The sequence below is a fragment of the Globicephala melas genome, chromosome 2, assembly GCF_963455315.2.
Source record: "Globicephala melas chromosome 2, mGloMel1.2, whole genome shotgun sequence".
Lineage (NCBI taxonomy): Eukaryota > Metazoa > Chordata > Mammalia > Artiodactyla > Delphinidae > Globicephala > Globicephala melas.
The window spans coordinates 57,583,782-57,597,175 of NC_083315.2; the positions used below are offsets into that span (position 1 = coordinate 57,583,782).

Genomic DNA, 13,394 nt, shown 5'->3' on the forward strand with positions numbered 1-13,394 from the left:
TGGTTGAATGAACTGTTTTATTTTTTTCAAATTAATACATAAAATGTTTTATTACTACTCAAAGGAGAGTCTGCTGCAAGGTCATTTCATACAGTATTCGAGGTTAATATATGGCTCCTTTTTATAGCTGAGACTTTGGAGCTTGTTAGGAACAGTAAATTCATTTGGCCACAAGATTGTAACCCTGGTGCAAAATAGAAAGGGAAGAAGTTGAACCAATTGAAGGAGTAGTACTGATGAAAACAAAAGTTATTGGCCCTGCCTCTCAGAGGCTTTGACATTTCTGTGGAAGTTGGGGGGGGGGGGATGATAATTTAACCAAAGTTAAAACAATTTATTATGGTTTTGAAAGGCTTGTCTTAAAAGCAGGCATTAAAGAAAAAGTTACTGTTTCAGCTAAAAACATAATTCCTAGAAATGGCAACTGTTGTAGTTATTTGTGAAACTGGAAAAATGATCACATGAAAAAGCTGACATGAGCACAAAAAGAGAAGATGTACCCTTACTGTTTTCTTTACAATACTGAGCTGTCTTCTATCAAGTGACAAGGATAGGATAGTTTAATCAAGGTGTTTAAAAAATATTGATTTCCTTAATGTGCTTTCAAAGCAGAATCTTTCTGCAGCTACAATTTGCCTTGTTAAAGGCTGCTTCAAAGGAATAAACTCCTTGAAATGCCAAGTAGCAATATAAAAAAGAGTAAGGAAGCTTGGAATTAAGATCTCAAAACAGACACCCTACACATTGTTATAATTAATAGTCTGTGAGCTAGAGTAATGAAGGAGGTCCAGAAGGCCAGTTCACTACTGTAATTAATTCTCAATTTTGCTTAAACCTGCATCATTGGTAAATAAAACAACTTTTCAACCTAGTAAGAGAAGCCAAACAGCAAGAGTTTTGCCACTAATTTATATTACAAACTTAACACAATGAACATGCAAAGAATGTAAAATAAACGTTTACAAATCTGAGAATTTCCTAGGCATTCTGCAGAAATTTTTGAGAAAAAAATCTACTTCTGTCATTTTGTGCCCAGTCTAACCCATTTGAGCACCACCATAAATTCCATTTTAATGAAAACAGAAGACTAAATCCTCTTGATTTGAAATTGAGATTTTAGATGACTGACTTGGTTTTCATTTGTAGAAAGGGAATGAGTCTGCTTAATGAAAATCCTAAAATAACAAAACATAGTATTAGTAATAACATCTTTGTTAAATAAACAAAACTAATACATGTGCTATGTAAAGAATGTTACCAGAAAGTTTTTTTTAATATTAGCCTGTGTAGAGAAAAATAGTCAAATATTTACAAGACATATTATTTTTGTTTCATTTCTGCCTTATGCCATGATGGAGACAGAATAGAAGAATATATGCTACTCTAAAGTAGAAAACATTGGCAGAGGCCAGTAAACTTCATTTTTTTTTTTTTTTTGCGGTACGAGGGCCTCTCACTGTTGTGGCCTCTCCCGTTGCGGAGCATAGGCTCCGGACGCGCAGGCTCAGCGGCCATGGCTCATGGGCCCAGCCACTCCATGGCATGTGGGATCTTCCCAGACCGAGGCACGAACCCGTGTCCCCTGCATCGGCAGGCAGGCTCGAAACCACTGCGCCACCAGGGAAGCCCCAATAAACTTCATTTAATGTCTTGGTACTAAGAGTGTATGGAGCATTTCACTTCATAAAGTTTTTATAAAAGTTACTGTTCTCTAGTGACATCACAGCCAGTAAAAAAGGCAAGATAATTACAAGAAATTGGAAAAAATACATATATTCATTAATTTTAAATGTAAATCAGTGAAGATAATTGAGACCATTTTCTTAACCTTTTCACAATACCTCCACATCTAACCAAAATTCAGTTACCATACATGTATCTAAAACATAACTCTGTTCAAGGCCTAGTCAGGATACTAGAATTACAGATAGGAATAAACATAATTGAGCTGAGTGACACTAGCAACTGTGTGAACCGAATTTGTTGGTGCTCTGGAAAACAAAGGTTTACAGCAACTAACACAGTGCCCAGTGAAGAAAACCCATCCTCAGAATGGTAGGAAAGTTTTGTGATTTTTTACTCACCCTTGCCTCCCATGCAGTGGTGCTCTTATTCTTAAAAATGACAGAAGGATGGTTTCCAGTTCCCTCCCTCAAACCAGAAGAGGAAGAATAGACTTTATTTGCAAATCACTGTTTGTCTTTTCTAATCTGGGGGGGGGGGGATTAGAAGGACTGACTCAAGGTGCTCATCACTGTTTTGCATAACTTGGAAATCAGGCAAGAAAGAGTAGGCACTGCTTGTGAAAGCTGCAAGATGACTGCAGAATCACAGGCACCTGGATATGGGTGAAGACATAAAACAGGCTGTGTAAGGCCTAGAGGAGAAGCTGGGGTGAGATTTGTGAGAAACTGGGCATTCAAAAGCAGTTGTACCCAGGGGAAGATATAGAATGCCAAATGAATGCACAGGCAAAACATGCTCAGAAAAGATTTAAGAGAGCCTTAGGTTTTCATCTTGGTCTGATCCCTAGGATAGAAGCAGGCCTAGCTAAGAGCTGCAGGAGTGCCTTAGCACACAGCTGAAATGCAGAAAGGAGAACTGGCATTCAAGGAAATCTCTAAAAACAGCTGAACATGAGATAATAGGAACAGAGGTTTCAGTGATCACACACAAGGGATAGTCTTTGTAAAAGTACCTTGGAGAAGTCTCAAAAACAAATGAACAACAGCGTTCAACAGTCAGCAACAACTGGTAAACACTGGGAATAGAAGAGAATGTTATATCCAGAATTACAGTACTGTAATAGTGAAATGCCCAATTTTCAACAACAAAAAATCTGTAAGGCATACAGAGAAACAGGGAAACGAGGCCTATTCAATGGAACAGAAACTGGCTTGGCCCACACATTGAACTTACTAGAAAAAGACCTTTAAATATGCTCAAAGAACTAAAGGAAATCAAGAAAGTGATGAATAAAATGAGAATACCAGTGGAGAGAAATTATAAAAAGGAACCAAACATTTTGGAGCAGAAAGTTACAATAACAAAATTTTCACTGGAGGGGTTGAACAGCAGATTTGAGCAAGCAAAAGAACTCATCAGCAAGTTGAAGACAGGACAGTTGAAGTAATTGTGTCTAAGAAAGCAAAGTAAACAATCGAAGGGATTTGTAAGATACCATCAAATGGAAGATGAAACAGGAGTCCCAGAAGGAAAAGAGAAAGCTACATAAAGTTTATTTGAAGAAATGATGACAAAAGAGCTTGCCAAATTTGATGCAAGACATGGATGTACATACCAGGAGGCTCAACAAACTCCAAACAGGGTAGAGTCAAAAGAGACACCAAGATACATTATAGACGGTCCTTGACCTAGGACAATTTGACTTAGGATTTTTTCAACTTTACAATGGTGTAAAGATGATATGCATTCAGTAGAAACCATACTTACTTCAAGTTTTGAATTTTGATCTTTTCCCAGGCTAGCAGTATGCAGTAAGATATGCACTTATGATGCCTAGCAGTGGCAGAAAGCTGCAGCTCCCAGTCAGCTGCATGATCATGAGTAAACATCTAATACATGTACAACTATTCTGTTTTTCAGTACAGTATTCAGTAAATTACATCACTTCAAAATAGGCTTTGTATTAGATGATTTTGCCCAGCTACAGGCTAACGTAATTGTTCACAGCACATTTAAGGTAGGATAGGCTTAGCTATGATGTTCAGTAGGTTAGGTATATAAAATGCATTTTCAACTTATATTTTCAACTTACCATGGGTTTATCAAGATACAACCCCATTGCAACTGGAGGAAAATCTGTATAATTAAGCTATACAAAGAGAAAGAATCTTGAAAGCAGCAAGAATGAAGAAACATCACATAAAAGGGATCTTCAGGGCTTCCCTGGTGGCGCAGTGGTTGAGAGTCCGCCTGCCAATGCAGGGGACACGGGTTCGTGCCCCGGTCCAGGAAGATCCCACATGCCATGGAGCGGCTGGGCCGGTGAGCCATGGCCGCTGAGCCTGCGTGCCTGGAGCCTATGCTCCGCAACGGGAGAGGCCACAACAGTGAGAGGCCAGCGTACCACATTAAAAAAAAAAAAAAAAAAGGGATCTTCAATAAGATTATCAGATTTCTCGAAAAAACTGTCAACCTAAAATCTTCTATCTGGCAAAACTGTCCTTCAAAAATGAGGGAGAAGTTAAAACATTACCGGACACTGATACAACTGGACCTGCCCTGCAAGAAATGCTAAAGGAAATTCTTCAAGTTGAAATGAAAGGACAAAGGATAGGAACAGGAAACCATATGAAGAAGTAAAGCTCTCCAGTAAAGGTATACATGAACAATTATAGAAGCTAGTATTATAACTTTGATTTGTAACTCTTTGTTTTCCACACAATTTAGGAACGAACATATAAAAATACAATTACTGGTTTATGTTTTTAGTTGGTTTATGTTTTTAGACACAATGCTTAAAGATGTAATCTTGTGACAGTAATAGTTGAAAGGGAGTGAGGGCAAAGTTATATAAGAGCAAAGTTTTTATGCACTATTGACGTTAAGCTGCTGTAAATTCAAATTAGTGTCATTACTTCATGATGGTAAATGGAATCCCCATGGTAACCACAAAGAAATAGCTATAGAATACACACAAAAGGAAAAAAGAGAATTTAAATGTTTCACTATAAAACAAAACACAAAAGAAGACACTAACACAGAAAATAAGGAGCAAAAATATTCCATGCAAATAGTAACCAAAAGGGAACAGTATATTATTATGAGACAAATAGACTTACAACCTTTTTGGATTTAAAGAGACAGAAAAGTACATTATATGTTAAAAGGTTTTATACAACAATGTTACAGTTATAAGCATTTACACATCTAATAACATCCTCAAAATACATTAAGCAAAACACAACATACCAAAACAGCACTGCTTTCATTGCACCCCATAAGACAGAAAATTCTAGCTGTAAATGCTTATGTTTAAAAAAAAAAAATCTGAAATCAACATTCTAACTTTATAACTTAAGGAACTAGAAAAAGAAGAACAAACTAAACCCAAAGCTAGTAGAAGGAAGATTAGAACTAAGATAAGCAAAATACTGAAAAGAAAATCAATAGAAAATTTTGAACTAAAAGCTAGTTCTTTAAAAAGGTTAACAAAGTGGAAAAACCTTTAGCTAGATCAATAACAAGAGAAGACTCAACTTCTAAAAACAGAAATAAGAGTAGGGTTATTACTAATGAGTCTACAGAAATAAAAAGGATAAGAGTACTATGAGCAGTTTTAAACAAGTTGAATAACCTAGATGAAATGGATATATTTCTAAAAACAAAAGCACAACCATACTAAGACTGATTAATGAAGAAATAAAAAATCTACATAGACCTATAGGTAGAAGGGAGATTGATTGAATCAGCCGTCAAAAACCTCCCAACAAAGGAAAATCCTGCAACCTCTGGCTTTACTCAATTCAACCAAACATTTAAAGAAGAAATAACTCCAGTCCTCAAACTTTTCAAAAAGATTCAATAGGTGGGAACACTTCCTAATCCATATTATAAGGCCAGTATTGCCCTGATACCAAAGCCAGACAATGACAACACAAGAAAAGAAAAAGGCCAATACCCCTGATGAATATTGATGCAAACATCTTAAAGTATTAGCAAACTGAATTCAAGAGCACATTAACAGTTTTATACATTTTGAACAAGTGGATTTATTGCTGCAATGCAAGGATGGTTCAACAGATGAAAATCCAATCAAATACAATACACTGCATTAGCAGAATGAGGGTCACACATGGATCCCATCAGTTGATGCCGAAAAAGAATTTGACAAAATTCTTTTTGATTAAAAAAAAAAAAAACCCACCACTCCCCTAGGAATTGAAGGAAGCTACCTCAATATAATACAGACCACATATGAAAATCTTATAGCTAACATACTCAATGGAGAAGGACTGAAAGAAACAAGACAAAGATGCAGCTTTTACTGCTGCTATTCAACATAGTGTTGGAAGTTTGAGGCAGAGTAATTAGTCAAGAAAAAGATTGAAATTAGGAAGAAGTAAAATTATCTCTGCAGAATACATGATCCTATATGTAGAAAACACTAATGTTCCCTGCACCTCAAAATCTGTCAGAACTTAGAAACAAATCAGCAAAGTTGAAGCATACAGAAGCAACACACAAAATCAGTTGCCTTTCTGTACACTAACATGAACAACCCAAAACAGAAATTAGGATAACTCCCTTTACAATAGCATCAAAAACAATAATATACATAGGAATTAACTTAATGAAGGTGAAAGACTTATACACTGAAAACCACAAAACATTGCTGAATGATGTTAAAGATGACACATAAATGGAAAGACATCACATGTTCATAGATTGGAAGACAATACTGGTATGATGTCAGGTGATCTACAGATTCAATGTAATCCACTTCAAAATCTCAATGACATTTTTTACAGAAAATAGAAAAATAAGCAGAATATCTAGGATCCCCAAATAGCCAAAACAATCTTGAAAAAGATTAAAGATGGAAGGCTTACACTTCCTGATTTCAAATTTTACTGCAAAGCTACAATAATCAAAACTGTGGTACTGAATAAAAACAGACATATAGACTAGTGGAGTAGAATAAAGAATCCAGAAATCCTCACATATATGGTCAAATGATTTGGGGGAAGTGCACCAAGACCATTTAATGGGAAAGGACAGTGTTTCCAACAAATGGTGTTGGGAAAATAGGATATCCACATGCAAAAGAATGAAATTGGATTTTTATCTAACACCATATAAACGGATCAAAGACCTAAACCTAAGACTTAAAACTCCACTCTTAGAAGAAAACAGGGGAAAAGTTTCAGGACATTGGATTTGGCAGTGATTTCTTGGATATGACACCAAAGTCATAGGCATCAGAAGAAAAAACAAACTGGGCTTCATCAAAAATTAAACATTTATGTATCAAAGGACACTATCAATGGAGTGAAAAAAGCAATCCACAGAATGGGAGAAAATATTTGCAAATCACATATCTGATGAGGGATTAATATCCATTAATATATTAAAAAACCCTAAAATGCAACAACAGCAACAAAAGACAACCCAAATCAAAACTGGGCAAAGGACTTGAATAGTCAGGTATCCAAAGAAGATACAGTATGGCCAATAAGCACGTGAAAAAATGCTCAACATCACTAACCATTTGGGAAATGCAAATCAAAACCATGATGAAATACCACTTCATACCCATTAGGGTGGCTATTATTGGGGGAAAAAAAAGTGTTGGCAAGGATGTGGAGCAACTGGAACTTCTGTTCATTGCTGCTAGGAATATAAAGTGGTATAGCTGCTGTAGAAAACAGTAAGGCAGTTCCTCAAAAAATTAAATACAGAATTAGCATTTGACTCAGCAATTCCACTTCTGGGTATTTATACAAAAGAACAGAAAACAGGGGCTTGAACAGATACTTGCACATGTATGTTCATGGAAGCATTATCTCAATAGCCAAAAGGTGAAATGACTCATATTCATTGATTAATGAATGAATAAGCAAAATGTGGTAGATAGATACAGTGGAATATTATTCAGTCACATAAAGGAATGAAATTTGGATACATACTATAGTGCTGATGAACCCTGCAGACATGGTAAGTGAAATAAGGCACACACAAAAGGACAAATACATGATTCTACTTACATGAAGTATTGAGAATATTCAAATACTTAAAGTAGAATGTTGGCTACCAGGGTGTTGAGTGGAGGAATGGGGAGTTATTGTTTAATGGGTACAGTGTTCAGTATGGAATGCTGAGAAAGTTCTGGAGATGAATGGTGGTGATGGTTGCATCAGTGTGAATATACTTAATGCCACTGAATTGTATATGTAAAAATCGTACATCTTATGTATGTTTTTCTACCATAAAAACTTTTTTAAACCACCAAAAGTCACATAACCTAGCTATTTTTTTTAAAAAAAAGGTTATCAAGCCACAAGACACAGAGGAAGTTTAATTTGTATATGGCTAAGTGAAAGAAGACAGTCTGAAAAGGTTACATACTCTATGACTCCAACTATGACATTCTGGAAAACTATAGAGCTAGTAAAGGGATTAGTGGTTATCACTGTGAGATTGGGAAGGCTGAGTAGATGGAGCACAGGAGATCTTTAGGGTGGTGAAGTTATTCAACATGATACTGTAGTGGTGGACACATAAAATGATGCATTTGTCAAAATCCATAAAACTATAACAAAAAGTAAACTATAGACTTTTGTAAACGTTGTTTCATTTAATTTATAATTGTTTCATTTATATTAGCAAATGTAGTGCACTAGTACATTTTACATAGATGTTTAATAGGGAAAACTGTGTGTGAGAGGGAAGTATATGGGAACTCTCTGCAATGTCTTCTCAATCATTCTATAAATCTGTAACTTTTAAAAAAATAGTCTGTTAAAAAATTCTGTGAGGGTTTTTTGTTTTGTATACTCTAGTGCCTCAAGCTCATATGTATTAGTTGTAAGTGAATGATGGGTAAATGAATGAGTGAATGAATGAATCAGTGGCACTAGTGACAGATTCAATTCACAGTGCTCACACTGGGCTAGACTGTTGGGAAAAGTCAGTGCGTACCGACTGAGGGATTAATAACCAGAATATTTGAAGAACTCCTAAAATGCAACAATAGCAACAAGAGAAAACCTAGTTCAAAATAAGCAAAGGACTTGAATAGGCAGGTATCCAAAGAAGATATACAGATGACCAATAAGCACATGAAAAGATGCTAAACATCACTAATTAGGGAAATGCAAATCAAAACCACAATGAGATACCACTTCACACCTATTAGGATGGCTGTTAAAACAAACAAAAACAAGTGTTGGCAAGGATGTGGAGAACTGGCTTGAAGGGGAAGTTGTTCACAGGTGGGCTGTTCATTTGGCCAGAGCTTGCTCCTCTGCCTCAGCTATTTACTAGCCCTAGACCTTTGGTGTTCAGAACTCCCACTGCTCCAAGCTACTCCACAACTCTTCATATGTCCTGAAAGTTGCCATTGGTTTTTTCTATTATATTTCAGGGTAACTACACAGTTGGAAAAACTGAAGAAACTGTCTGGCCTAATGAATTCTTTATTTTGCTCCTAATAAGATGAAAACCTCACATTCTGCAAAATCATGCCCTAAAATTAAAAGCCTTATGGGGAAAATAAGTTTGGAATTTTGTAACCTGAGCAGTAACAAAAACTAGAATCCTAAATTTCCACTAGTATCCACTGAGAATTAGTCCATCTTCTGTATACTTAAACTTTTGGGCTTCTGTTTCTTTCAGATATAGATCCTTGAAATCAATTGCTTCTCATAGAGAAATGATTTTCATCAATATTAAAAATATGATCTAAAGGTAGCTGCCAATGATAGGGATAGAGCAGGATAGTTAACACAGGTAGTTTTAGAAGTCCCATTAGGGGATTATAGACACAAAGGGAACTTTGGGAGACCATTGTAAGCTAATGAACACTCAAGAAAGCAATCAGAACACTGTGAAACAAAACAGCTCTGCTTAACAATGAAACCATGCAATAAAAGCACGAGATATGCCCCAGGCCATTAAGTGAAAAAACAAGGCCTGCAGCCTGCTGGTCAAGGTCAGCAAGATAATGATCCTTAGGATGTGCACCTGAGCATGTACAGGAATACAGGGGAAAGGTGGCATTCCAAAGTATAAGACCCCCATACTGAAACCTGAGATGATTTAACATATTTTAGCCTATGTTACCACCCTTCTGCTGATTTGAATAGCACCATGACAGTCCCCGTTTGACCAAATAGGGTCAAAAACTCCTCTGCCCCACCCAAAGGAGGAGCTAGTGATGTAAGCGTGATGTCTACTCAAAGAATGTGGAAGAAGGTGGGCTTCTCCCACTTCCCACTTTTCCTTTGATTATAAAAACGTAGCCCACTTAGTTCCTGGGGCAGAGCTCTCTTGCCTGCCCACTTGTATCCTTCAGAAGCATCCTATACTAATAAATCCAATTCTTACCTCCCACTTTGTCCCTCACCGAATTCCTTCTGCACCGAGACATAACAACCTGTGAGTTATTAAGTCCCGAGACAAGTTGTGTGGTTTCACCTTCATCAATCAATGCTTTTTTTCTGATCACCGGGTGAAATGTCTTCATGCCTTACCTGTACTTGCAACTTCCCCAGACAGCTTAACACAGTGAAAGCCACTAAAGCCTCTCCTGGCCCTTAGTTAGGATTTTCATCTTTTCTCTTAGGGTCGTGGTATATTTGCTAAAAGTTTCTCCTTAGCTGTGAGAAAGTTTGCCTCTGGATGCTTCAACACATTAGCTTACTGGGAAAAATCATGTTTGACCAATGCAACTCTCACATAGGATTGATATTACTCCCCTATTTACCTACTGCAAATGAGCTAATAATACACGGGACAGAAACACACATACCTTGCAATAGGACAGTGTTTCAGGGTATGATAACTTTCAGTCTTTTATTTAGAGAACAAAGAAGGATTAATGTTTAATTTCTTTTACCTTTTGGTGTTACATTTTCTGCCTTTGTAACAAAAAAGCAGTGATTTGGGTTCACTGTGATATTTCTTCAATGTTCTCCATGACCTATAGAAAATAAGAATTAAGATGTTTTCTCCATCTCAATTTTTCTTTATATGCACACCTTCCAACACATCTTTATTTTATTCACACATATACATCCACCCCTTCTGTTTGTGATATGAAGAGTTGAGGTGAACTAGCCTAGAACATCCAAATAAGCCACACAGCGCTCCTCAGAACACAGAAGAGTGTGTCAGCACCTCCATTCAGATCTCACAGAGGAAAGTGTCCCTGCCTTTCCTCACTGCCTGTTTTCTGTTACCTGAAGTTCTAACAAGCCTGGTGAATTTTTTTTTTTTTTTTTTTTGCAGCACGTGGGCCTCTCACTGTTGTGGCCTCTCCCGTTACGGAGCACAGGCTCTGGACACGCAGGCCCAGTGGCCACGGCTCATGGGCCCAGCCACTCCGCGGCATGTGGGATCTTCCCAGACTGGGGCATGAACCCGTGTCCCCTGCATGGGCAGGCAGACTCTCAACCACTGAGCCACCAGGGAAGCCCCGTTGGTGAATTTTTTAAAAGATATTACAAATGATAAAGAGAGTAAGGGGAAAAGATTGCCAGAATGAGTCATTCTAATGGCAATAAAAATTAATAACTGATGGCAAGAAAACAGAAGAAAGTAGCAAAAACAAAACAAAAATCAGGACTAAAAACCAAACCAAACCAAAACAAAAAAACCCTGTGGCTAGCTAGGACTATTTAATGTAGGGACAATTCCCTCCATAGCCGATGAGCCCTAAGTCTGTAACCCATATCTGTGGAAGCATAAGTGCAGTACAAAAAACTTGGACTTGGGGTTTAAATCCTTGTTCTACCACCTCATGTGTGATCTTGATGTTAACCTCTCTAAGCCTCAGTTTTCTCTTCTGTAGAGTGAGAATAATACCACCTGCCTCACAATGGGTGTTAGGACTTAAAAGAGTTCTCCTTCTCCGATATGAAATATCAACCACAGTGCCTGGCACCTACAGACACCTGATGTTCATGATTACGTATTACACTGCTTTCTTTTCATTTGAAGAGCTGTACTTTCAGAACTAGTGCATTATTGCAATAGGGATACATAATCACAATCTAAATGTATGCTAGGACTTTAGGCTGTAGGTTTACTTAATGAACAAATTGAAAAGATTGCCTAGGGAGGTTTATATTCCAGAGGCACACATGGTGACACGAACAAACCTATCAGAAGGGAGTGATAAAATGAATAAAGCTTTATGGTGTGGTGGCAAGAGGAGTTTCCTGGTGAAAGCAGGTCATTAATAAAATTTAAAATAGAGTGTACCATCATGCTGTGATTTTCATAACAAATACGAGCTAATAGCATTAAGCAATTCCCAGTCCGTATGATCAACCTTATTTTCATGACACAGATCTTGTCACATGCGGTAAAAGGCATTTCTTTTTGCTTTTCTTAAAGTAATGGCCTTGCAGTTACTGATAGACTGTTTGACCTTGAAAAAATAAGTGGTCAGTCAGCTAATTTTGTGAGCTATGCCCAGTACCTTATCTAGATTTTTACCCTTTGTTGTGACATTTTCTGCCTCCATTAAAAGAAAGCAGCAAATTAATACTTAAGTGCCAAAACTCTTTTCTCAATGAAACCAGAGTACCTCTGTGTGGAAAGCTCCAAGGTAGCTTCTATTTTATTACAAACATGTCTTTATAAACAGGAAGAGGTCGACTTGTTTTTTATGTGTGTACATTTTCTAAAAAATAATTGAGTTTTTACCATCCCATTGAACGTTCTGAAAAAAAAAATTAAGAGGCAAACCTTTTGAAGAGAAATGTTATTGGTGAATTACAAACACGGATCCTTGTGCATTCAGTCAACCATTCCTACATTTTTTCTTGTCACACTTAGCCTTATTTGTGTTAATCTTCCCAGTTAAAACCATGCTCAATAATAAATTTTCAGTTCTCTGAGAATTTCTTCACTGGTTACTTTACCATCAGGCATTTTACAAATGAATGTAGTTCCAGACAGTATCATTATTACAAATTTAGCAAAAATCAACAAACTCACCAAACCATTAAAATACCTGATTTCACTCAATTACAAAGTAGAGGAACACATCTCAATCTCTTGATAACTCAAAAGTTAATTCTGAGCATATTAAAATGAATCATGTGACAGTATCATTTAATAACAGCATCTCTTTCTGGCTTTTTATTGTGAAATATACATAATAAGATTTACCATTTTAACCATTTTTAACTGTACAGTTCAGTTCCACACTGTTGTACAATCATCACCGCCATGCATCTCCAAAACTTTTTCATAATCCCACACTGAAACTCTGTAGTCATTAAATAACTCCCCATTCTCCTACTCTTAGCCCCTGGTAACAACCATTTTACTTTGTCTCTATGAATTTGATTACTCTAGATACTTCAAATAAGTGAAATCATGTAATACTTATCTTTCGTGTTTGGCTTATTTCACTTAGCCAACTGTCTTAAAAGTTCATCCATGTTGTAGCATGAATCAGAATTTGATTCCTTTTTAAGGCTAAATAATATTCCATTGTATTTATGTACCACTTTGGGTTTATCAATTCATTCCTTTTTAAAAAAATGTTTTATTTAAGTATAGTTGATTTACAACGTTGTGTTAATTTCTGCTGTACAGCAAAGTGATTCCATTATACATATATATACAATCTTTTAAAAAATATTCTTTTCCATTATGGTTCATCACAGGATATTGAATATAGTTCCCTATGCTAT

At 36.6% G+C, this 13,394-nt stretch overlaps 1 protein-coding gene across 10 annotated transcripts in view; it reads right to left on the minus strand.

Annotated features, from left to right (window-relative positions):
• NRG4 (neuregulin 4) overlaps window positions 1–13,394 on the minus strand; it is a 133,756-nt gene continuing 120,362 nt past the window's right edge. For all 10 annotated transcript variants that reach the window (XM_070044872.1, XM_070044871.1, XM_070044866.1 and 7 more), the window contains 2 exons: window positions 10,583–10,666; window positions 1–1,175 (listed from right to left, as the gene is read on the minus strand). In XM_070044872.1, coding sequence (XP_069900973.1) covers window positions 1,088–1,175; window positions 10,583–10,666 — 172 coding nt within the window. In that variant the 3' untranslated portion in view covers window positions 1–1,087. The remainder of the gene's footprint in view (window positions 1,176–10,582; window positions 10,667–13,394) is intronic.